The 25,521-nt window shown below is 44.0% G+C and overlaps 1 protein-coding gene, 1 long non-coding RNA gene and 10 other non-coding genes across 13 annotated transcripts; 11 read left to right on the top strand and 1 right to left on the bottom strand.

The window, feature by feature from the left end:
• Positions 1-10,543: 10,543 nt before the first annotated feature.
• Positions 10,544-11,975, top strand: LOC123111991 (dormancy-associated protein homolog 3). Its single transcript, XM_044532883.1, has 4 exons — positions 10,544-10,692; positions 10,852-11,154; positions 11,242-11,356; positions 11,500-11,975. The coding sequence occupies exons 2-4, from the start codon at positions 10,875-10,877 to the stop codon at positions 11,525-11,527; spliced, it is 423 nt and encodes a 140-aa protein (XP_044388818.1). The 5' UTR covers positions 10,544-10,692; positions 10,852-10,874; the 3' UTR covers positions 11,528-11,975.
• Positions 11,976-13,399: 1,424 nt separating this feature from the next.
• On the top strand, positions 13,400-13,472 carry TRNAA-CGC (transfer RNA alanine (anticodon CGC)). The gene has a single exon. It is a non-coding gene; the product is annotated as a tRNA-Ala (tRNA).
• Positions 13,473-13,923: 451 nt separating this feature from the next.
• TRNAA-CGC (transfer RNA alanine (anticodon CGC)) lies at positions 13,924-13,996 on the top strand. Its single transcript has one exon. It is a non-coding gene; the product is annotated as a tRNA-Ala (tRNA).
• Positions 13,997-14,452: 456 nt separating this feature from the next.
• On the top strand, positions 14,453-14,525 carry TRNAA-CGC (transfer RNA alanine (anticodon CGC)). Its single transcript has one exon. It is a non-coding gene; the product is annotated as a tRNA-Ala (tRNA).
• A 457-nt stretch (positions 14,526-14,982) lies between these two features.
• TRNAA-CGC (transfer RNA alanine (anticodon CGC)) lies at positions 14,983-15,055 on the top strand. The gene has a single exon. It is a non-coding gene; the product is annotated as a tRNA-Ala (tRNA).
• A 456-nt stretch (positions 15,056-15,511) lies between these two features.
• On the top strand, positions 15,512-15,584 carry TRNAA-CGC (transfer RNA alanine (anticodon CGC)). Its single transcript has one exon. It is a non-coding gene; the product is annotated as a tRNA-Ala (tRNA).
• A 456-nt stretch (positions 15,585-16,040) lies between these two features.
• On the top strand, positions 16,041-16,113 carry TRNAA-CGC (transfer RNA alanine (anticodon CGC)). The gene has a single exon. It is a non-coding gene; the product is annotated as a tRNA-Ala (tRNA).
• Positions 16,114-16,570: 457 nt separating this feature from the next.
• TRNAA-CGC (transfer RNA alanine (anticodon CGC)) lies at positions 16,571-16,643 on the top strand. The gene has a single exon. It is a non-coding gene; the product is annotated as a tRNA-Ala (tRNA).
• Positions 16,644-17,099: 456 nt separating this feature from the next.
• TRNAA-CGC (transfer RNA alanine (anticodon CGC)) lies at positions 17,100-17,172 on the top strand. The gene has a single exon. It is a non-coding gene; the product is annotated as a tRNA-Ala (tRNA).
• Positions 17,173-17,630: 458 nt separating this feature from the next.
• TRNAA-CGC (transfer RNA alanine (anticodon CGC)) lies at positions 17,631-17,703 on the top strand. Its single transcript has one exon. It is a non-coding gene; the product is annotated as a tRNA-Ala (tRNA).
• Positions 17,704-18,159: 456 nt separating this feature from the next.
• On the top strand, positions 18,160-18,232 carry TRNAA-CGC (transfer RNA alanine (anticodon CGC)). Its single transcript has one exon. It is a non-coding gene; the product is annotated as a tRNA-Ala (tRNA).
• A 3,102-nt stretch (positions 18,233-21,334) lies between these two features.
• On the bottom strand, positions 21,335-24,629 carry LOC123116186 (uncharacterized). 2 transcript variants are annotated; one of them, XR_006456971.1, is made up of 6 exons: positions 24,405-24,629; positions 23,491-23,534; positions 22,675-23,359; positions 22,035-22,154; positions 21,693-21,870; positions 21,335-21,596 (listed from the first exon to the last, which is right to left on the bottom strand). It is a non-coding gene; the product is annotated as an uncharacterized lncRNA (long non-coding RNA). The 2 variants fall into 2 exon arrangements; XR_006456972.1 differs by having other exon boundaries at positions 23,286-23,359; positions 24,405-24,614.
• Positions 24,630-25,521: the final 892 nt, after the last annotated feature.

Here is a 25,521-nt window from a genome sequence, read left to right as displayed (position 1 = left end):
CATCACCGGCTCTGCCGAGGCCTCGCCCTGCCGACAATGAGGGGGTGGATTTCCCCTAATCCGTGGAGGCGGCGCCCCGCCGGCAATGAGGCCATGCCACACAGAAAACTAGGAAGAGTAGAAGATGGTAGGTCACTGCCGCTCAGGTCCAAGTAAGGCTACCGCTTCTACCGTCCTATTGAAGCCAAGCTTGGCGGGTTGAACATTGACGACCGATTAGCTGCTTGGCGGCGACGTGGAGTCAAACGGATTTACTTCCTGTGGCTCCAGAGGCGGAGCTGGAGAAGAAACTTCTGTTCTTGGGGCTCAATCGGACACGGGGAATGGGCGCTGGAGATCATAGATTAGGTTAATTAAGTATACCTCTAGCGCACCCCTTTTTAGTTGAAGAATGTATTAAATGTAATGAAATCCGGCATGTTTATATGAAATCTGGCCGTGTATGAACGAATTTAGTACGATTTGATTGAATTCTTGTATCACTGGAATTAGATGGACATGCAAAACAATATGTACTAGCATTATTCTCAGGACACACGGTGATCACCTCGTTTGCAGTAGTTTCACACGTTCAAAAAGTTTGAGCAGCTTTTTAGCGTGTCTGTACATTGGAATCACTCATAGGCCTGGCAATTAATAGAGAACATTCAAAACAATATTTACTTCACAACTAAAGAATAAAGAAAATCGGTCGATGATGCTGACATCAAAGCGCGTCCAATTCAAAATATCAAACGCATGTCTTCTTGGTAACATCAATGAGCAAAATTTGACAGGGTTGTCCCATTCCAAAATATCAAATGTGTGTCTTTCTACGTACATCAATGAGCAAACTTTGACAAGGTTTTCCCATTCCAAAATATCAAATGCCTATGTTTGTGGAATGGGCGGGGTTTGCTATCAGTTTGGACATTGACATGTCACCTCATGCTAAATAAACGAGTTGTTCTTTTTGTGCAATTCCACTAAAATCAACCAACTTCACGCATAGCTTGTATGATTTCACCTTTATATGTTGCAACGCCTTGAACATATCAGCATCTATTTTCCTGTAGCTAATTTTGTGGATGGAGGTGGAAATGAATGATTCCAGAACATTCGAAGTAATTGTGCATGATGAAGTATAATGGAGGGCACGAACAATCAGAACATTTTGTGCAGTTCCCATTGATAGCAAGTTGAGCATCCATGTCTACATAAATAAAAAAAGTGATTAGTACAAAGCAAAATGTATTATGAATTTATAGTTTAAACAGGCAACTACATGATCCATGCAGAGCACACATGTAAAAAAATGGAACTCACCAGAAATAATCCTAAAATAACATTGTATTGGCCATCACAACAACAAAGATGAAGATCTGTGAGTCCTTCTGAGCTTAAGTTAGTTTGTTCTTGTGCGCATTAGTGTAACCATCCTTGAACTGTTCTCTTCTGATAAGAAGAGAGGCTTGGCTTCTTGATCCTGGCATAATCGGAACTATAGGCACTTCACATACTCCATATTATTCTTCAGAGGAGGATGATCCTTTTGTGCAAGCACAAGAGAACAACTAGATGCTAGCATCCCTGTTTGCTCAAAAAAAGGAAACAGAATATTTAAATAGCATAGATGAAGCACTTCTCGAGGATAATACCACTTTCTCGTGACAGCAGCTAAACAGTAGCACAACACCAATAGAGACGACAAAGCTCAATCATATGGATGAAATCCATGGGCCAGTACCAACCTTTGTCAGGAGGTTTATTGTGTAGAGCATACAAATGAAGCACTTCTCGGGAAACATCAGTTATTATCTACTATGGCTGCCATGCTTACTATATACTCCTCGATTAGTTTAATGTTTCCAACATCTTCTTGTGCAGTGCCACTAAAATATATGTTATCTTCAAACAAGATCCCTCTTTGCACAAGTAGAGATAATTACATATTACATTAAGAGTGGCATCAAAACACAGTGGCAAAATAATTGCTCGTTCCAGCCATAGCAATAAATTAGAATATGCAAAACTATATCATTACTTGTGTCACCACAGTTCCAGTGCTTCATTACAGCACCGCGAGTTGATTTTTGTTCTTCTTCCGCTTGTTCTTCCCCTTCATCACTTGGTTCAATAATAGACAAGCTTCGCCTTCAATGTAAGATTTGGCATGTCAACTAGGTAGCACACGTATAGCACTAAACAACAATATTAATTTTCTGATGAGAGTAGCAAAATATAGGGCAATAGTTGCAAAATATCATTATCTTACCTCAATGGGATATTACAGTGCACATACAGATTGGAAGTCTGGTCTCCTTTTGTGCAGTTCACTAAAATCAAGCAACATTACCGCATAAGTAGCACAACATATGTATGCACACTGCACAATCATGTGAAAGAAGGCCAATACTGACCTCTCATGACGCAGAATTCAAACAACTCACAAGAAGAAGACCTAAAACAAATTTACCAACACGGATATGAACTCAGATCTCCTCTTGCACAGTTCCACTAAGATAAAGCAATCAAGCAATGTTGTCAGTGTGACATTTTGGTTGAATTGCACAAAACACTCTTAAACAGTTGTTTTGTGTACTGCAACAATAGGTCGCAATAGCAATGAGGTGAAGTAGATAACCCTATTTACACAGAGGTGCAAAGGAAACAATTACTGGTCAATAACGGTGGATCACACAGAAGCCCATAAAAAGAAGCATCTAACTTATATAAATGGGAAAAACCAAGACACCGGCATTGATTCATATTAACAGAGATATTATATTAACAATAACATTCGTTAAACATGTAATTTGCTTTAAACTGTGGCATTGCTTCAATTTTCCAGTGGCATTATTAGATTAACAACAGGTAAAGAGTTGTATGGGATAGTGGACGCACAAGCACCATGTGCATCTACCGATGTATAAAGGGGTGATGCACAGTCTGTTGCAACAAACAACCAAGGAGCAAATTTGTGTTGGTCCCATTTTTGTTATCTTTAGACACATTTCCCTATGCGACAGTAGCAAATCTAGTCCTGCTCAAACTCTACAGCCATGTCCCCCACCCACAGAAAGATCAGTTTCTTACAGATGTGTGTACTGCGTTTGTCATTGTTTTCTCTTTTCGGCCAACATAGGTGTTGGATAGCCAGTTTGTACTACTTTTCCCCTTCCTTTCCTCTTTGAACCACATCCTAGATTCATGCTATACATTTTTCCCCACTACTTTCCTGTTTGATCCAACACCTAGATTCGAGTGCAGAAGCGAAAAAATTCCACATGCAGCTAGAGCAATGCATGTGGATTAAGTAAATTATACCTTAAGGTTCTCGGGGTGTGGCTCGGTGGGCGGCCGGAGGCCGATTTGCCCACACTATGTACATCAGCGAGGAAGAAGGGGTCATAGGCCCTCCCGCGCCGCCGCTGGGTGAAAGAGAACGGCGGCGGCGGTAGTGGATTCCCTCCCTTGCCGACGATGATAGCGTTAAGCCTCCTTGCCTTCCCCGGCGAGCGAGAGGCCAACGCAGTCTTGTTTAGACTTGGATATGGTGAGAGAGTGTGTAGAGAGCAACTACCAGCGCTGAGGCTCCAGCGTGTGTGTGTGTCTATATATATATATATATATATATATATTGTAGCGCCCAAGATGCGATTCTTTTCCAATCACGTGATGAATTCATGATTAGGGCACAACCACATTTCGAGCGCATAGCAAGGTGGACGTCATTACAAAAAACCATTTATTGAATAGATTAGAATATAAGATAAAGGCTTACACTCGCCGCAAGGTACAACATTCATACAACAATGCATCAATACATCGCATTCATCAAGCAAAAGAGTAGGATCCGACTACAGATAGAATCAAACGAAAAAGAAGAATGACATCCACCCTGCTAATCCCAGGCTCCCGACCCGGAACCTATATCCCTTGATCAAAGAAGAAGCAGAAGAAGAACTCCAAACAAGCAAGCATCGCACTCGCATCAGATCATCACATTACCTGTACCTACAACTGTTGTTGTAGTAATCTGTGAGCCACGAGGATTCTGCAATCCCATTACCATGGGTATCAAGACTAGCAAAGCTTAATGGGTGTAGAATGGATATGTGGTGAAGCTGCAGCAGCACCAAACATTGTGTGGTGGCTACCTTATGAGTACAAGAATAAGATGAGAAACTACCAAACGGTCGCAAACTAGCAATGATCAATAAGTGATCCTGAACTACTTACGTTCAAACATAACCCCACCGTGTTCTTCTCGACTCATTCGAAAAGAGACAGTTACGGTTACACACACGGTTGGTGTATTTTATTTCAGATCTGGTGTCAAGTTCTCTACAACCGGATATTAAAAACTCTCATCTGCCACATAACCGTGGGCCCGGCTTTCGAAAGTTTAAACCCTGCAGGGGTGTCCCAACTTAGCCCACGAAAAGCTCACGATCGGCAGAGACAACCCTCCATCGCGGGACAACCCGTTGAAAATTTGGATCCCCGTGCACAAGACATTTCGACAATGGTAAAACAAAACCAGCAAGACCTCCCAACGTGCCGACACCCTGATAGTAGTCGCGCGTATCTCGTCTCAGTCCACGACGGATAAGCTAAGCTTATGGTCGCTGAGAGCCAAGTTGCCAAGGGGGCGCCGCAAGGTGCTCTAGTTTGAACCAACACTCATGAGGAGCACTGGCCCGGGTTGTTGATTAAGAGTCCTCGGGTGCTAGCTGGTCCCTATGCAAGTTTTAGTTGTTATTAGGAAAATGGTAAAAGCAATGTTGGGCCTTGCTAGAAGAGTTTTATTCAAAGCGAACTGTCAAGGGGAGCCCATAAACCCCGACCGTGTTAGGAAAGCAAAATCAAGGAACATAACACCGGTATGATGAAAACTAGGGTGGCAAGAGTGTAACAAAACACCAGGCAAAAGGTCGAGCCCTCCACCCTTTACGAAGAATATATGTGCATTAATTAAATAAGAGATATTATGATATCCATGTCCCAACATGAAACAACCTGCAACTAGCAACGCTATAAGAAGAAGACCGAGTCCATGGTGACGGTCATCTTGCCTGAAATCCTGCTAGGAAGAAGACCGAGTCCATGAAGTAGACGAACCAACGTAGTCGAACGAATCCTCACAATTGCAATGTTACCGGCAACTATCAAGGAAAGGAACAACCAGAAAGAAGCAAACAACATGGTAAAACAACAAGCATAAACATGGCACGATGCACAACCAAGTATGATGCATGTCCGGTTTAAATATACATGGCATGGTAAAGTGCAACAAACAACACTACAAATTAAGTGGAGGGCCCATGTAGGGGAGGCGCCCCTTTCCACCTTGAGGGAGGCCGAATTGGGGAGAGGGAAGGACTCCTCCTTCCCTCCTTTGGCATGTCCAAGGAGGAGGGAGTCCTTCCCCTCCTTGCGGCACCCCTTTCCTTTCCCCTCAACCTATGTATACTAGAGGTTCGAGGCACTTTTATACACGCAACTTTTGGAGCCTCCTCTAGTCCTCTAGTTCTAGTTCTAGTTGAACCTAGTTGATCAATTAGAGCTTGACCTAGATCCCCTAATCCTCATAATTAGAAGTCCAGTGCGGTTCTGATCTCCTCCTTCTAATTCCCCAGCGACAATTAGCTCTGAACGGAGAAGCACCGCCGGATCGTAAAGACCGTACGCTTGCAACCAAGTAGAAAGGTCGTGCTTTTGGTCTTCCATTCAAGGGATCATTCATGGGTGGTTTGCGGGATCATTCATTGATGGTTCGAGGGACTCCAAGTATGATGTACACCAACTCATCTACTTCTGCTGCACTCCGGAGTCGGTAACGATCATGATCCAAACTGTTTATGCATCTTCTTATTGTTCCTGGTGGGTGATTGTAGGGCGAAAAAAAGTTGTTTTATACTATGTTTCCCAACATTCTTAGCCCATCCCCATGGGAGAAACGACTCTTTCACATGGCTATAGAGGTTGCCATTCATTTTTGAAGTCATGGTCGGGGGCGATGGAGGTCGTGGTGGTGGTGTTTGTGGCACTGGAGCTCGACAGCAATGACCAGGAGATGGTGGTGGGGGAAGAACAAGGAGATAACATGACTGGAAATGACGAAGAAAGGGGCTCTACTGCCAAAAAATTATTTACATGTCAACATCGACTAACCTGGCCAAATATTAGGAATATGTCACTTTTGAGCATTCCAGGTGGGCCCACAATGGTTGAAGAACTCGCATCGGAGTGGCAAAATGGAAATTATGGCCTCAAGGGTGGGCCCTGCACTAGACAATGGTCAAAGAGTCTCCTCATCAGTATTGGTGGGCCCAAATCAGACTAGCAGAATGAAAATAGGGCATCCTCAACATTGCGGTTGACGTGGCGAAGTAGTGGTCCCATATGGAAGGAAATAGATCAAAGTAAACAGCAACCCGGAGGCAATTGGCGAAGACAACACGTAAAGACATACACATAATTTCTTTGCAAATGCTAGTGGCACAAACTAAAATAGGAAAGTTTGAGGGGGTGATCCAAATATCAAGTTCGATAATGGCACGGACCAAAAAAAATCCCCTTATTTTAGCCTTGCCGCCTAATTTAGAGTTGGCAATAAGCAAATGTAACATGACTTATGTCTTAGCCTTATGTGTAGTGTAACAAGATATATATCTAAAAACATGGTGGAAGATAGTATAAAAAAATCATCTCTTAATTAAAAGGCAGTAATGTTGGTTGACGTTCCCCAAGAAGGGGATGACAAACGAAAGCATTTTGCCGCCCGTTTTAGTTGCAACCGTTATCAAATGACAACAATTTCTGCTCGTTTTTTGCCTCAAAATTTTCATCTTCTTAGAAGCTGCCATGCTTCTCTGAAGAAAATGCAACGCGTCTCTGAAGGAACTACAAGCAAAAATGTTGCCAACTATTGGGTCCTTAAAAGAAGACAATTTTTTTAGGTTTTCTAAGTATGTCATATTTAGATGACATCATTATACATGTCCTTGACTCCTTTTTTTGTGGGCAATTCAGAGAGCTTTATTCATAAAATGGTCATCCTAGGACAATCAGCCAGAAGGCTGGTGACTACGAAACTAGGAGTCTCATCGAGCCAACATTCCATCACATTCAGTGTGCAAGCATTCTTAGCACAGAGATGCGCTGGAACGTCAGCTGCTCGGTTTACATGAACAGTATTAAATAACTGAAAATCTCTAACTAGCTCTCCAATTTCTAAAAAATAGGAGCGAGAACCGAACGAGAATTGTGGCGAGTGTTCTAGAGATCTACCATCGCCAGGCAATTAACTTCCATGATTACATGCGAATAGCCGCGAATATAAGCAAAACGCACACCCTCCCGCATTGACATTGCTTCAGCTATCAGTGGGTCTGTAATACCCATATGTGGTATACACCAAGCTCCAGGGAGTCCAGTGGAGGACCTGGCCACACCACCAGCACCACTGAAATTTCCATCATAGTTTAGTTTGCCGTGGTGTTGATTTTAATCACTCCCGGTTCAGGTGGCATCCACCCATATCCTGGCAACATCTTTGCCATAGTTCTAGGCAAGTCCAGAATCACCAAATCTTCTGTTGTCCATTTCATGCATGAGATAGGGGCCACACCTCCTTCTTCATGCTTTATTCGGTTCCTAGAATGCTAGATCGACCACGTGATAGTAATGATAATAGCCCGATCCTTGTCTCTAAACCGATCATCACACAAGATGTCCCGCGTCCCAAGAATCCAGATGTAACGCATGGGAACATTGCATGAGTGCATGTTGTAAATTTTCATCCATAGCCAAGTAGATTTTGCGACGACAATTTCTGCAATGTGCCTTCTCTTTAGTGTGGCCTCATCAGGAAGAATCCCTCGAAGAACACGCCACCAAAAAACGCAAACTTTTGGTACGACATTTAACTTCCACAAGGTCTTCCACAACTCTTGATCATCCATTTAAGTTCTGGTAGCCGTCACTTCCTCTAGAGCAAGTCACTTTGCCCGAGTCACTATACCATGGTACACTATCTTAACAGTGTAGTTACCTGTTCTGTCAAAAGCCCAAGCATAAAAATCATCGCCGCCTCCAAAATGGAGCGGTATGTTAAGGATTGCCTCCGCATCTAGTGCAATAAAGTTGTTACGAACCACCTGTTGGCACCACGTCCAATTATCTGAATTAATAAGTTCATAAACTAGCTCCACCGAGGCGTTGGCCGATCTCATTACGGACATCAATGAGATGGTTCTATGGATCCATGATACGTCTCCAACGTATCTATATTTTTTATTGTTCCATGCTATTATATTATCAATCTTGGATGTTTTATATACATTTACAAGCAACTTGTATCACTTTTTGGGACTAACCTATTAACTTAGTGCCCACTGCCAGTTGTTGATTTTTTGTTTGTTTTTGACTTTACAGAATATCGGTACCTCTTATTTGGGGCTAACTTACTCTGAAGAGAAAACACTATTATGCATTGTTGTTGTCGTCAAGGATTATGTAAACAAAATTCAATTTCATTGAAGTGGTTATTCATGTTGAAAACCAACATTCCTCTCTTGCAACTTTGAGATCTTTTGTATGTTGTCTTTCGATCAAAGTTGGCCTAATGGAAAAGTTTGGCAATAGCTCACTGGCTTGCTTACAAGAAAATCAACTATGATACCCACTATGTTGTGATGTAGTAGTTCCAACATAATATGAGGTCCTTGTAGTTGTTGACAAGCGTGCTAGGGAATGCAAATGTGATATTTGTAATACCCACTATGTTCTCATGAACAGAGAAAGGCCATAGTTGTGTGCAATGATCGTTAGAGTGGTTACCATGCTGAGAGCAAAACTTATTGGTAAACAATATCATCTTATCAATTATTGTTGGTTTTATATGATCATTTTTTATGAAATTGCCTAATACTTGGTTGTTATGTTTCTAATTAGAGCACACTCCCCGACTGCCTTGACTAGGGTGTTGTTCGATCAAGCTAATGCCGTCGCACCCGAGATGAGGGGATGGTAAATAAAAGATATTGATTATAAATACATTACCATGTAGATATTGTATATGAAAATGTCAAGTAACTATGATCAATAATTTACTATGCCATTTACGATCACCAATGATATCACTGGATGACTTTTTCCATGGCATTTAGAGAATAAATATCCTAGGAGTTGACTGCAGCCGAAGGGGCCTCAATCCTTTTGCGCCAACAAAAGTAGATGGGATCTGCCAAAAATATACTGAGCTATGAATAGTAGATGGGGAGTGGTTGAATTTTTTGTGTTGCCATGGTTCCTAAATGGTAGGAGGTAGGTGTTTTGCTGAATTAGTTCCTAAATTGTAACATATATGGTTCCAAGCCCCTAATTTCATATGTAATAGTTTGCCACGCAATTGCGTAATGCAATCAAATTTCTGGTTGTGGCATCTTGGAATATATTTTCTAAGGGAACAAGATCATCCATGTTTTTTCTTTAATTAATGGATAATATATATAGACATGCTCCCTGAGATGATCGGTCATTTGATAGATAGCACCTGCATAAAAGGGCGCCTAGATTCGAGTGAGGGCTTTTGGAGGCCGAGCTCCACGGAGCTTGTTTTAAAAATACAAATTTCCACTTCGTGAAAAAATTTGAAATTTTTTGTATACACTCTCGCACATGTGTATTGCGCATGTGCAAAAATTCATAACCATATACTTTCACACGTGGCGTACAGGAAAAAGACAAAAACGTATTTCTAAAATGGGCCGATTTTTGTTGTTGTTGGGCCGGAATTTTGTCTTTTTTATACAGCCTACAAAATAAAAAAATTCAAAAGATTTTTTCACACGTGCATGCGGAAAACATAGAAGTTCCCGTGGATTTTTTTTCGAATTTATTTGAAACTTTGAAATATGACTCTTGATTTTTTTTTTCAAAATACCGAGCTCCGTGGAGCTTGGCCTCCATTGGCATTTTCCGGTCTAGATTCTATCTATATATATCATTTGTAATGCAATGCACAATAAAGTTGCCCTATGTTTTCTTACGACTTCTTTTTATTTGTGCATAAGAAGTGATAGTATAGTCATTGAATTACAATTCTTACCTAAATAGATTGCAAACAAAGTGGAATTTAATTTTTCTATATATGTGAAATTTGACGTGCATTAAGTTTATATAAGCAACAATTAAAAAGATTAAAAGTCCGTGGCAACCCACCAACGTTCTACTAGTTATACATGCCCTTGACTCCTCAAGATCCATTTTGCACGTTGAGCCGATTCAGTACTCCGATACTGGCGGGAATCCGCATCCCAAACTACTTTCATCCGATAATAACAACCCTATCCGGTTTGTTGGACTCACCATCCGCAATTATCGACGAAGACTCCCAAAAATAACAACACCACACCGCCCATTTTATCCACTCCCACCCTATCCATTTCCTAATTTCGGGCGGCTAAAACTGCGTCGGCTACGCTGGACCGCTGGAGCCGAGCCGACCGCGCAAGACGGAGCCCGGAAACAGAAAGATGGGCGATCCCAGAGTTGCGTATGCCCCCCCAAATATCTCGCCTACGTCCCCTCCCCACCCCTCGGCCTCATCTATAAAACTCCACCCGCTCCCTCCCTCCAACAAAGAAGGAAAGAAAGAAGGAGGATTCACTGCGCCTGCGCCACACACACCCCTCGACACCGAAGGTAATAATCAGCTCCATCCCCTCCTTCTTGTCTCTCCCTCCCTTCCCCTCGGCCAAGAGCACGCGAGGCAAGAACAGATTAGCCACCCGAAATGAAGAGAGGACGATGATCGTGTCAACAAACGCGGCTCCTGATCTACCACGTACGTGCAACGCGCAGGTTTGGTTGGATCGTCGTGCTCCATGGGGCTTCTTGACCAGCTGTGGGACGACACGGTGGCCGGGCCGCGGCCGGACCACGGCCTCGGCAGGCTCCGCAAGTACGCGTCCTTCTCCCCGTCCTCCGCCGCCTCCGCGACGACCGCTGCCGTGCCGTCGGCCGACGTGGCGGCGCCGGCGGTGACGCGGAGCATCACCATCCTCCGCCCGCCGGCTCTGTCCGTGACGTCGCCGCGCAGCGAGTCCGGCTCCGGCTCCGCGCCCTCGTCCCCGGCCAGCGTCCCCGACTCCCCCTTCGGCACAGGTACCTTATCACACCTTTGCCTCCTATTTTTATCTCGTACGACGAGGCCGGCGTGATGTGGCTGACATGCTTGGCTTGTGACTGCAGCAACGACACCCAGGGGAGAGAGTGGTTGGAGTAAGCTGCGGCGCAAAGGCAGGATGGCCGCCGACGGCATGGAGGCCAGCCCCGGCACCCCCAGGAGCCCCACCGTGTACGACTGGTGCGTTGGCTTCAAACCGAATATCCCCTCTTGTTTTGGAGTGCACCACATCATGAACCCAAATGCTAGATCCAACCAACATGACTCTATCTAGTAGTAGTAGTAACCATAAATCTGATGCCTCTGAACCGTGTATCTGGCAGGGTGGTGATTAGTTCGCTCGACCGCTAACTGTAGAACAAGAAGAAGCAGATCCACCAAGACGGAGAGGTGCACGAGCACAAGGAGAGTAGCTGGAAACCATGACCGGAAGATGGAACCATGTCCCAGTATATGTTACTGTATTAGTTATGTACTACTACTACTACTTCCGTTGTAAACATCCACTCCACGTGAGATGGTGCGAGTTTTCGTAGCAAAGGATGTGCTAGATGGATCCGACATCCGAGTGGTAGCTCAAGGAAAACTTGGTAGTAGGCAACCGGCGACGTGCAACGACCTGAGGCGAATGAGACCGATGTGAAGTGTGTGTGTGTGTTTGTAAATCCTACCAGTAGATGCACTAGATCAGAGGAGATGTTGAGCTCTAGCTGCTCTGTACAAAGGCCCGCGGGCAGCATGTGCTAATGCATGCAGTGTAAAATATGTGTGCAATAATGCATGGCTAAGTGAACCTCCACTCCTGTGATTATTGTCAGGCATCCTCCCTAGTTGGTTGGGCTAGTTGAAGAAATGGCACCAATAATTTGCTCGATTTGATTCGAGGGTGGTGTCAGATCGATGTGAAGGTTATCTGTGCTCGGTCTTCTCTGTACGGTTAGGGTCAAAAGGACGGGCCTCTTGACGTTTGACAGATCGGAGGGCGTACTTGCTCGTGATACTGACTGCACGGGGCACCTCATTTGCCGACGAGAGCTAGGATATTTATCGATCGCTGAGCGCTTCGCTGAAGATTTTGAATGAAGGAAGATCATGACGGAGCTTGACGAGCGTAATACCATGGCTATGGCCTAGTTCAGCAGCTTAGGGCTGGTTCAGAGAAACGGCACGGCACCAATAATTTGCTTCGACGGATTCCTGGTGTCAGATCGACTAGAGACTTGTCTGAATTTCCCAATGTCACCGTCCTCCTTTTGTAGGGTCAAACGGATGGGGCTGTTGATGCCTGACAGGTCATCAATGTGTGTGGTGATCGACGTTGACGGCCCCGTGGCACGACTCTTCGTCAAGGTTGGGATATTTATCTTCCGTTGCATACGCGAGTGAAGTTTCTGAAGGCTGGCGACGGTGTAGTGGCGCGCGGTGCACCATGATTTGCCGCACCCTCCCGTGGCATGGCAACGGTGCGTTGCGTTAACTATTTCCGTGCGCAACAAATGCTGGTGCGCCGGGGGTTGGTTGGTCCATCTGCTGTCCCCCTGGACCAGGTGCACGGCTGTCTTGTGCTGCGCGGATGGCTCAACCGTCCGCCACGGCCACGCCTCCTATCGGCGTTTCTCGAACCTGTCTCCTGCCTGCCACAGAGGGGCACGTCGTGTCCGCCTCCGGGGCCCGGCAGCCTCGCCTTCCCTGCTGCCGTGCATGTGAGGGAATGGAATCGGGCGATTTTTAATTAGTCAGAAATGGAAATGGACCAGTGCTGCTCTGTTCTGCTGCTGATGGAGTGATGGTGCTTTGCTTGAGGACCAAAGCTCGATCGATCTAACCGTAACAATTGATGATCACGCGATGCTTACCATACACGGCGCTAGTTGAACTGTCTAGAAAAGCTCGAGGAACAGCTGCGTGAGGGAAGGGGAAATACTCCATGCAGGACAGCAGGACGAGCCTTTGCGGGGGTAAGAAGAAACAAGTACTCTGCGAAGTGCGAACTAGAGATAGAGAGATGGCTTTGGTCGAATCGACGCGAGGATCCACTGTCATATTTATCTGCCTCCTTGCCTACATTTTACCTTTTGTTTTACCACACGCTCCTTGTCTGCACAAGTTATCAGGTGTTGCTCCTTTGAAGATGGCTACTTTCTGCAGTAGTTGAAACGAACATAATCTTTGTGTTGTTAATTGAAACGAATATTAAGGTTTGGATCTCACATGAGTCATCACGGGGACGTAGCTCATATGGTAGAGCGCTCGCTTCGCATGCGAGAGGCACGGGGTTCGATTCCCCGCGTCTCCATTTTCCTTTTTTTTTCCTGTGTACTTTTTGTCATTACATTTTACTGATACCAATCACCGTATTTGAGGATCAGTTTCAGGGAGGCCCTATACGGCGCCTGCAGCGCCGTTGGTGCTACCGGCGCTCGCAAGCGACGCCTAACGGGCCGGCCCACCAAATAGACTCGATAAGAAAACGCGAAGAAAAAACAGAAATATGCTTTGGTCGAATCGAAGTGCGAACTAGAGATAGAGAGATGGCTTTGGTCGAATCGACGCGAGGATCCACTGTCATATTTATCTGCCTCCTTGCCTACATTTTACCTTTTGTTTTACCAACGCTCCTTGTCTGCACAAGTTATCAGGTTTGCTCCTTTGAAAGATGGCTACTTTCTGCAGTAGTTGAAACGAACATAATCTTTGTGTTGTTAATTGAACGAATATTAAGGTTTGGATCTCACATGAGTCATCACGGGGACGTAGCTCATATGGTAGAGCGCTCGCTTCGCATGCGAGAGGCACGGGGTTCGATTCCCCGCGTCTCCATTTTCCATTTTTTTTTCCTGTGTACTTTTTGTCATTACATTTTACTGATACCAATCACCGTATTTTGAGGATCAGTTTCAGGGAGGCCCTATACGGCGCCTGCAGCGCCCGTTGGTGCTACCGGCGCTCGCAAGCGACGCCTAACGGGCCGGCCCACCAAATAGACTCGATAAGAAAACGCGAAGAAAAAAAACAGAAATATGCTTTGGTCGAATCGAAGTGCGAACTAGAGATAGAGAGATGGCTTTGGTCGAATCGACGCGAGGATCCACTGTCATATTTATCTGCCTCCTTGCCTACATTTTACCTTTTGTTTTACCACACGCTCCTTGTCTGCCAAGTTATCAGGTGTTGCTCCTTTGAAGATGGCTACTTTCTGCAGTAGTTGAAACGAACATAATCTTTGTGTTGTTAATTGAAACGAATATTAAGGTTTGGATTCACATGAGTCATCACGGGGACGTAGCTCATATGGTAGAGCGCTCGCTTCGCATGCGAGAGGCACGGGGTTCGATTCCCCGCGTCTCCATTTTCCTTTTTTTTTCCTGTGTACTTTTTGTCATTACATTTTACTGATACCAATTCACCGTATTTGAGGATCAGTTTCAGGGAGGCCCTATACGGCGCCTGCAGCGCCCGTTGGTGCTACCGGCGCTCGCAAGCGACGCCTAACGGGCCGGCCCACCAAATAGACTCGATAAGAAAACGCGAAGAAAAAAACAGAAATATGCTTTGGTCGAATCGAAGTGCGAACTAGAGATAGAGAGATGGCTTTGGTCGAATCGACGCGAGGATCCACTGTCATATTTATCTGCCTCCTTGCCTACATTTTACCTTTTGTTTTACCACACGCTCCTTGTCTGCACAAGTTATCAGGTGTTGCTCCCTTTGAAGATGGCTACTTTCTGCAGTAGTTGAAACGAACATAATCTTTGTGTTGTTAATTGAAACGAATATTAAGGTTTGGATCTCACATGAGTCATCACGGGGACGTAGCTCATATGGTAGAGCGCTCGCTTCGCATGCGAGAGGCACGGGGTTCGATTCCCCGCGTCTCCATTTTCCTTTTTTTTTCCTGTGTACTTTTTGTCATTACATTTTACTGATACCAATCACCGTATTTTGAGGATCAGTTTCAGGGAGGCCCTATACGGCGCCTGCAGCGCCCGTTGGTGCTACCGGCGGCTCGCAAGCGACGCCTAACGGGCCGGCCACCAAATAGACTCGATAAGAAAACGCGAAGAAAAAAACAGAAATATGCTTTGGTCGAATCGAAGTGCGAACTAGAGATAGAGAGATGGCTTTGGTCGAATCGACGCGAGGATCCACTGTCATATTTATCTGCCTCCTTGCCTACATTTTACCTTTTGTTTTACCACACGCTCCTTGTCTGCACAAGTTATCAGGTGTTGCTCCTTTGAAGATGGCTACTTTCTGCAGTAGTTGAAACGAACATAATCTTTGTGTTGTTAATTGAAACGAATATTAAGGTTTGGATCTCACATGAGTCATCACGGGGACGTAGCTCATATGGTAGAGCGCTCGCTTCGCATGCGAGAGGCACGGGGTTCGATTCCCCGCGTCTCCATTTTCCATTTTTTTCCTGTGTACTTTTTGTCATTACATTTTACTGATACCAATCACCGTATTTTGAGGATCAGTTTCAGGGAGGCCCTATACGGCGCCTGCAGCGCCCGTTGGTGCTACCGGCGCTCGCAAGCGACGCCTAACGGGCCGGCCCACCAAATAGACTCGATAAGAAAACGCGAAGAAAAAAACAGAAATATGCTTTGGTCGAATCGAAGTGCGAACTAGAGATAGAGAGATGGCTTTGGTCGAATCGACGCGAGGATCCACTGTCATATTTATCTGCCTCCTTGCCTACATTTTACCTTTTGTTTTACCACACGCTCCTTGTCTGCACAAGTTATCAGGTGTTGCTCCCTTTGAAGATGGCTACTTTCTGCAGTAGTTGAAACGAACATAATCTTTGTGTTGTTAATTGAAACGAATATTAAGGTTTGGATCTCACATGAGTCATCACGGGGACGTAGCTCATATGGTAGAGCGCTCGCTTCGCATGCGAGAGGCACGGGGTTCGATTCCCCGCGTCTCCATTTTCCCATTTTTTTTTCCTGTGTACTTTTTGTCATTACATTTTACTGATACCAATCACCGTATTTTGAGGATCAGTTTCAGGGAGGCCCTATACGGCGCCTGCAGCGCCCGTTGGTGCTACCGGCGCTCGCAAGCGACGCCTAACGGGCCGGCCCACCAAATAGACTCGATAAGAAAACGCGAAGAAAAAAACAGAAATATGCTTTGGTCGAATCGAAGTGCGAACTAGAGATAGAGAGATGGCTTTGGTCGAATCGACGCGAGGATCCACTGTCATATTTATCTGCCTCCTTGCCTACATTTTACCTTTTGTTTTACCACACGCTCCTTGTCTGCACAAGTTATCAGGTGTTGTCCTTTGAAGATGGCTACTTTCTGCAGTAGTTGAAACGAACATAATCTTTGTGTTGTTAATTGAAACGAATATTAAGGTTTGGATCTCACATGAGTCATCACGGGGACGTAGCTCATATGGTAGAGCGCTCGCTTCGCATGCGAGAGGCACGGGGTTCGATTCCCCGCGTCTCCATTTTCCATTTTTTTTCCTGTGTACTTTTTGTCATTACATTTTACTGATACCAATCACCGTATTTTGAGGATCAGTTTCAGGGAGGCCCTATACGGCGCCTGCAGCGCCCGTTGGTGCTACCGGCGCTCGCAAGCGACGCCTAACGGGCCGGCCCACCAAATAGACTCGATAAGAAAACGCGAAGAAAAAAACAGAAATATGCTTTGGTCGAATCGAAGTGCGAACTAGAGATAGAGAGATGGCTTTGGTCGAATCGACGCGAGGATCCACTGTCATATTTATCTGCCTCCTTGCCTACATTTTACCTTTTGTTTTACCACACGCTCCTTGTCTGCACAAGTTATCAGGTGTTGCTCCTTTGAAGATGGCTACTTTCTGCAGTAGTTGAAACGAACATAATCTTTGTGTTGTTAATTGAAACGAATATTAAGGTTTGGATCTCACATGAGTCATCACGGGGACGTAGCTCATATGGTAGAGCGCTCGCTTCGCATGCGAGAGGCACGGGGTTCGATTCCCCGCGTCTCCATTTTCCATTTTTTTTTCCTGTGTACTTTTTGTCATTACATTTTACTGATACCAATCACCGTATTTTGAGGATCAGTTTCAGGGAGGCCCTATACGGCGCCTGCAGCGCCCGTTGGTGCTACCGGCGCTCGCAAGCGACGCCTAACGGGCCGGCCCACCAAATAGACTCGATAAGAAAACGCGAAGAAAAAAACAGAAATATGCTTTGGTCGAATCGAAGTGCGAACTAGAGATAGAGAGATGGCTTTGGTCGAATCGACGCGAGGATCCACTGTCATATTTATCTGCCTCCTTGCCTACATTTTACCTTTTGTTTTACCACACGCTCCTTGTCTGCACAAGTTATCAGGTGTTTGCTCCTTTGAAGATGGCTACTTTCTGCAGTAGTTGAAACGAACATAATCTTTGTGTTGTTAATTGAAACGAATATTAAGGTTTGGATCTCACATGAGTCATCACGGGGACGTAGCTCATATGGTAGAGCGCTCGCTTCGCATGCGAGAGGCACGGGGTTCGATTCCCCGCGTCTCCATTTTCCTTTTTTTTTCCTGTGTACTTTTTGTCATTACATTTTACTGATACCAATCACCGTATTTTGAGGATCAGTTTCAGGGAGGCCCTATACGGCGCCTGCAGCGCCCGTTGGTGCTACCGGCGCTCGCAAGCGACGCCTAACGGGCCGGCCCACCAAATAGACTCGATAAGAAAACGCGAAGAAAAAAACAGAAATATGCTTTGGTCGAATCGAAGTGCGAACTAGAGATAGAGAGATGGCTTTGGTCGAATCGACGCGAGGATCCACTGTCATATTTATCTGCCTCCTTGCCTACATTTTACCTTTTGTTTTACCACACGCTCCTTGTCTGCACAAGTTATCAGGTGTTGCTCCTTTGAAGATGGCTACTTTCTGCAGTAGTTGAAACGAACATAATCTTTGTGTTGTTAATTGAAACGAATATTAAGGTTTGGATCTCACATGAGTCATCACGGGGACGTAGCTCATATGGTAGAGCGCTCGCTTCGCATGCGAGAGGCACGGGGTTCGATTCCCCGCGTCTCCATTTTCCTTTTTTTTTCCTGTGTACTTTTTGTCATTACATTTTACTGATACCAATCACCGTATTTTGAGGATCAGTTTCAGGGAGGCCCTATACGGCGCCTGCAGCGCCCGTTGGTGCTACCGGCGCTCGCAAGCGACGCCTAACGGGCCGGCCCACCAAATAGACTCGATAAGAAAACGCGAAGAAAAAAACAGAAATATGCTTTGGTCGAATCGAAGTGCGAACTAGAGATAGAGAGATGGCTTTGGTCGAATCGACGCGAGGATCCACTGTCATATTTATCTGCCTCCTTGCCTACATTTTACCTTTTGTTTTACCACACGCTCCTTGTCTGCACAAGTTATCAGGTGTTGCTCCTTTGAAGATGGCTACTTTCTGCAGTAGTTGAAACGAACATAATCTTTGTGTTGTTAATTGAAACGAATATTAAGGTTTGGATCTCACATGAGTCATCACGGGACGTAGCTCATATGGTAGAGCGCTCGCTTCGCATGCGAGAGGCACGGGGTTCGATTCCCCGCGTCTCCATTTTCCATTTTTTTTCCTGTGTACTTTTTGTCATTACATTTTACTGATACCAATCACCGTATTTTGAGGATCAGTTTCAGGGAGGCCCTATACGGCGCCTGCAGCGCCCGTTGGTGCTACCGGCGCTCGCAAGCGACGCCTAACGGGCCGGCCCACCAAATAGACTCGATAAGAAAACGCGAAGAAAAAAACAGAAATATGCTGTCGCTGTGGTTCGAACCCTGCACCTCAACATCCATAGCTTAACGCCATAACCACTAGACCAAACTAGCTCTTCCGCATTTTAGAGAAAACCGCCCTAGTTAATGTTTCCTTTAGTAAAACGATACCTTATAACAAACTAGTAAGCTTGCACGTGCAATGCACGTTTTGGTAGAAATTCATTAAAAAATAATATTTAAATATATGAAACTTACATTTTTATTTACATATAGCGATATCTTACATGAGCAATGGTTTACCATACATTTCACATACTCTATGAATTTAAATCTTGATGTAATATGTACTTAACAGACTTTTCCTAAAGCATATTGAAATTAAATCCGCCATCGCAGTTCACCAATCAATAATTTTAATGAACACCCACTTCCGAACCCAGAAAAACACCTATTATCATCCAAACACCTATATGGGGCCTATCAGATCATCGCAATGAAAAAAATCGGATAGGTAAGTTAAAATTAATCATAATATATTTCTCACAATATTACAACAGCTACAGTTCACCATCATTTAGCTGCTGAGACCATCGCCGGTGTTGCCCAAAAAACACCCTCATAGCTCAATGTTCTCCTTGACAACAATCTGCGGGCCTAATCCTCTTTTTCTGCATCTTTTAGCTCATGTCGTTCCTTCTTTCCATGCTACATGTTATTTCTAATCATAATCAGCAATTATAAAACAAATAATGTAAGCTCACATACATGCTATAGCGTATATATTTCAATTGCAGCTTCATACACAAGGAATATAGTAAGCGTGCACAAGCAATGCACGCCTCGACTGATGTTACAACCAGAAATGCAAATTCTAAAGATATTATGATTACACTAAAAATATGACAATCAACCTATAATTTAAATGATTTTCAAGCAACTCTACAATTTAGCATCATATGCATGGAGTGAAGACACCTGATTACCTTAGTATGTCTTAATACACTAACCAATTCTTGTACAACATAAGGGGTGCATGTTGTATGCGGCTTCATTCTCAGTGTAGTTGATTAGATGCACCAAAATTCTTATCTCACAACTATACTTTAGGAGAACCACAGGTCATTATCTTAGAGTTTTCATGAGGTAGAATAAAAAATGAAATATTAAATATTCACCCTGCAAATTGGTTTGGTTCAATTCTTTCTCGTTCCATGAGTGCACAAACCAAAAAGCAAAATAACCAGATAGACATGCTACGTACATTGGAAACCAATTGAAATCATGCAGTGTTGATTGCATGCTTGTTTGTCTATGGAACATCCGCCTTGAAAGCAATTCAGTGACAATTGTTCTCTGCAAAATCAACAGTTTGCTCGCTCCTTGTCTCAAGAGACAAAAATGAAATCAAATATATCTTGAGATCAGTAAATATAGAAATTTCATCTAAAAATATAATATAAAACCGATGTCAGCCACATGAGAGTTCCATTTTGATTCCTACGACCTCATTTGAAATCTCAACAAATTAAAGTACATTATGCATATTCATCAATGACAAAATAATTCAAGTCCATGTATGCTATAAAGGAACGAATCCGATCTATCTAAATATCATGAATAGACAATCACAAACTGCACACCCACAAATATAGTATTTACAACAATAATTCCAAGGGAAAACAAACTTTACTAAAAAAAGGCTCCACCATATTTATCCTTCAAGTTCAAACAGAATCACTATATCAACACATGAACAAATAATAACTTCCATTCAGATTTTCCATTCTGATTCTTGATTCATCACCGCAGAACAAGCATATATTTCCAACATACGTGACCAAAACTACACTTATGAAATGAGGCAAAGTAGCGTACGGATATTTTGCCAGGGTGTTTTTTGTGAAGGAGTATAAAGTCCTAATGTATAAGATTGTGCAAAAGAAGCACCGGCGTGGTGGATATATGAATTCCTCTAAGGTTAGCTGATGGATGCAACTCCAAAAACCAAGCATGCTTTATTTTGAACAGAAGGTCCATGCCAACTTTATTATAGACAGACATCAAGTCAAGTGGATGATATGCAGACATTCATTGGAAAATAACTGCCAGTATGACAAGGCTTTTTGTCACTGGAATTTAGTCTCTCAACTTTATAAAGATTGGCATATAATTGTCTGCTGCTAACAAATGGCCCAGTACAACGGTATAAATAATAATGTTGTCATCAAGTCTAGGCCCTAGATTGTTTAAAATGGCAGTACTGTTCATGAAACAGGCAACCCGCGGTTCAGGAAAGCATCTAATTTACATTAAATCGAAGATCGGATGTGATTGATCTCTCTATATCTTACGACTGAGCTGATCATAATTACTGAAAACAACATGAAATAAATTTTTGGTCTGGATCGAACACCACCAAATGATCTTCAGCAAGGATAGCTAGAATGGATTTTATCTCCAGTAATATTGGAACAATGACTGCAAACAGAGGAGATGGAACGGGACTTGCATTACCAGAATAATGCTGGTGTTGAGCTGCTGCCCCGGTGACACGATGCCAATGTCATTCAACATGTGGTGCTGGTGACGGTTGGGATGTTGACGGCAGCTGCCACATCCAGGCCGTTGGTGACGGGATGAGAGGACGTGTGCGGCATCACTGAACACGCAGATTGCTACCACAAAATAGTTCATCAATCTAAATTATCCTGTCTAGAGCTAGCTCCGAATGTCCAGTCAATTGCATCTAAGGCGAGCAGTCTTACACCAACCTGAATATCATGGAAGAGGCGTCCACTGCTACATCTCAAACTGCCTTTCGTTGCAGTCTGTTCTCTTCTCCTGCATGCATCCTTTCCCCCATCTCATATCTGGCCTTCTTACTTGTACCCACAGCCAGTCCCTGCCCACAACACCTTACTTCTCCTTCTCTCCCTGCCAGCACAAACACTGCAAGGATTTTAATATAAAAAATTGATTGGTTCAGCATAAATACATTTTTTGTTAATTCATCATAGTCAGAATATCCTCACTACTTCAATCAACCACTGAAACGGTACCATAAACATCAAAAATTTGCAAATAAAAATTGGAAGGAAGGATAAGTGGAATACCAGTTGTGTGGCAGTGGAATAATTGATAGTTATGGACCAAGAATAATCCAAATCGACCTTCTATCGTTCGTCATGTTCATCTCTGAATCCGTACACCATCTAGTTTTCCAGACTGGGATCCTGAATAGAAAGACCAAACACACTAAAGCAAATCAACTAAAGGCGCAAAAATAAGTATGAGTCGGCTACTCAGAGTCAGAATTCAGAAAGTAACTCGTCTAGGGAATTTCAACGAACCTATAGACATGTTGTTTGATTTAGCACCTAAATAATTGTCTCAATTAGAAAAAGACTTGCCACCAGGCTGTAAAGTGTAAACAATCCAAAGTCCATACACGCCACTCAAAGGTTTGGGCGTCACACTGACCGGTGGCATCCAAAATTTGCAGAGAACAAGAAGTTCGCAAAATACTGTTTAATGGAAATCAACGTCCATGGAAGCCTGATTACTTCAAAGTATGAATTAGTTCTACTATTTGAAATCAACATACATGGTTTGAAAGGAGGGCTTGCCTCGCTGCCGACCACAACAAATGTACGTAGCCATTGTCAATTGTCGAGCTAGAGTGGGGCACCGGTTGTAGGTGCAGCTGACAGATAGGGAACATGAGAAGAATGGAATGATGATGGAGGGAGGCACCTTTTTGCAGTACACCGCCTAATATAAAGCCTCTCACTGACTTATTACTTGAATATGTGTTTGATTTGCGCAATTGTCTCTTTGCATGCTTGCGCTGCAATTTGTTTTTCTGGTTTTGTACAATCAGTGACTTTCTGCAGTCTCAGTTTGTTTGCATGACACAGCTGCATGATTGCTGCTACTTGGCTTCTCCTCTCCAAGTCGTAAGATCAGTAAGCGGCAACATAAAAAAAATCAGAAAATACCCTGATAAGTAGTTACAGATTGAACATGACATTTGTTAAGGATGATTACATGGGAAAGCATGTATATGAGTAAGAAGACATAGATATAGATGTAAGGGGGACATAAAATGCACCACGGGAGTAATTCAGAGCATAGAGTAATTTAGGATTGAATAAATGATGTGTACAACTATCTCTAGGCTTAGAAGGGAATTATTATAGATCATTGTTGTGCAGGCAAATGTTCAAGACCTCAGAATACAGAACAGTATTAGAACTCAAAAGCTTGGAGAAATGAAATATTAGGACTCAAGCATTAAAATGAAGCCCAGCTGGCATAAAATTCACAGGGAGAGGAGTTTATACTTCACTACATCATGTAGTTACCTTGATTCACCTCACATGCAGCCTGCTTGGATATCTTATCAAAGACACCCTTGTCGACATGACACATAAAAGGTCTTCAGAATTAACATGAGAGATGGAGATGGTTAAGTTAGCATATGGTAATAATAAGGGTAAATCAAGAATCAATGTCCAAAATGAATGTAGATGAACCGCAGCAACAGTAATCGCTTAGTCAAGTCTGTACCTATCCTGTGAAGAGGACCTGCACTTTTTATCCTCCTTCTCTCCCTACAAGAAAAAATATCACCATGATGTAATCAGAATTTTGTGCCATATTTAAAAAAAACTTATTTGGAGTTTTTTTTTGCAAAAAAAGAGAATTCATTACTTAACCATGGGGATTATTGCAATCGTTCTGATACAACAAATGAATCTCTTGAGGAACAGACCTCATATTTGGAGTTAACTTATAGCCATAAGCATAAGAAAAATGAAAATAAATAAATATTAGGAAGGCCATCACCCAGGGTGATCTTTGTGGATACCGAGGATAGTTTTGTGTCAGTCGCATCGCGCGGAATTAACTCGAGTGAAGTCATGGAGGGGTGGAGCATAATCCATATCAGCCGTCTACAAGATGTGGTCTACACATCTGTCTGCACAAGAACAAACCGACCGAGGCAAAACGACTCAAGGGAAAGGAAACTTGCTGAGCATGAAGCATCAACCCGATGAAGCAGATGTAACTTGCTGAATTGTTTATGTAGCCATCGTATCAACGATACAAAATTGGCTACCCCAATCCCATAGGTTCAAACGTTCAAGAAGATTTCATAGGTTGTAACTACCCTGATCTGACAGGTTACAAATTCAGCAATATTTCAAAGGTTGAAATAGTAGGCCATCCATCAACAGGATTAAAAAAATCAAGTCTTCTCAATTAGAGTTGGATTCAAATTTTATACTCGACATCTGTCTATTAGATAGAAGACCAAATAATTAAGCTACCAACAACCAAACTCACAAGTTTGTTCACCCAGGGACTGTGAACCACACAACCAAACAGATTCTGAAATCTTTGGAATTTCTTAACAAACCCCAGCAAATAAATCGTTAAAGAATGCATCCTACCGAGATATAAGAGGGAGAGGACTTTACCAGCAAATATGTCGCTGAGGTTCAGATTTGTTTTGTTGTGTGTCCCGCACCAGCGATGTAATGGGCTTGGCGAACATTAAGATGCAGGCACAAATCCTCCTCGAAGGCAGCTACGGTGACCGTTCAGGCACGACAACTCCGCACATCTTCGAAGAGCGTGGTGGCATCCTCCTCCCTGGCACACGCGTGTCCGGTCCTCCCTTAACACACACCTGGTGACGGCTGAAGCAGAAGGAAGGCACAATCAGTGGAGCAATCTAACGGAATGAATGGAGCAATCTGGAGTGGGTTCGTGGAGAAAGGGTTGGATGCCTGGATCTTGTATGGGCGGCGGGCGGCGAACAGCGCGACGACGACCTGTGGCGGCTCCCGCGGGGCGCGACGGGCGGTGAACGGCGCGCCGGCGGGGCGGCGACCTGCGGCGGGCGGCTCCCGCGGCGCGCAACGGTTGGCGACCCGCGGCGGGCGGCTCACGCGGCGAACAGCGCGACGGCGCTGCGGCGAACGGCTCCCGCGGGGCACGACGGGCGGCGACCTGCGGCGGGCGGCTCACGCAGCGAACGACGCGACGGTGCGACAGCGAACTGCGCGGGAGGAGGAGGGGGCGAGAGGTCGTGCGGGCGAGGCGAGAGGTCGTGCGAACGGTTTTTGTTTTTGAACGGGGGCGCGGGTGGCTTAATTGCGTGGCTTGTTGGGTTAAACACGGAACGATTACAGATCATCGGATCTTGTCTATGGACGCGCCTGATTGTTTGGATTTGCCCCTCTCTTCCTTTTATAATGGTAGTAGATATACATTTTTATTCTTTTTAACAAAACAAGATCATCGATTTTTAGCAAAAAAAATCATTGATTTTTGGGAAAAAAGTTATTTTGAAATAAGTTCACCAATTTTGAAAAAAGTTCACCTATTTGGAAAAGAGTTCACTGGTTTTGAAAAAGGTTCATCGATTTCGAAAAACAGTTCACCGGTTTTGAAAAAGAGTTCATCGTTTTGAAAAAAAGTTCATGGATTATGAAAAGAGTTCATCGGTTTAGAAAAAAAGTTCATCAATTTTGAAAAAGGTTCATCGATTCTGAAAAAAAGTTCATGGATTGTGATAGGAGTTCATCGGTT

Source organism: Triticum aestivum, chromosome 5B (genome assembly GCF_018294505.1).
Source record: "Triticum aestivum cultivar Chinese Spring chromosome 5B, IWGSC CS RefSeq v2.1, whole genome shotgun sequence".
Taxonomy (NCBI): Eukaryota; Viridiplantae; Streptophyta; class Magnoliopsida; order Poales; family Poaceae; genus Triticum; species Triticum aestivum.
The sequence above is the reverse complement of the archived record's forward strand: the minus strand, read 5'-3'. Positions and strand labels throughout refer to the sequence as shown.

Bases quoted from the DNA above. Each gene is read 5' to 3' on its own strand.
- LOC123111991 (XM_044532883.1), top strand. From the start codon at position 10,875: ATGGGGCTTCTTGACCAGCTGTGGGACGACACGGTGGCCGGGCCGCGG. The intron at 11,155-11,241 runs GTACCTTATCAC...TTGTGACTGCAG, and splicing joins CGACTCCCCCTTCGGCACAG to CAACGACACCCAGGGGAGAG. The intron at 11,357-11,499 runs GTGCGTTGGCTT...TGTATCTGGCAG, and splicing joins AGCCCCACCGTGTACGACTG to GGTGGTGATTAGTTCGCTCG.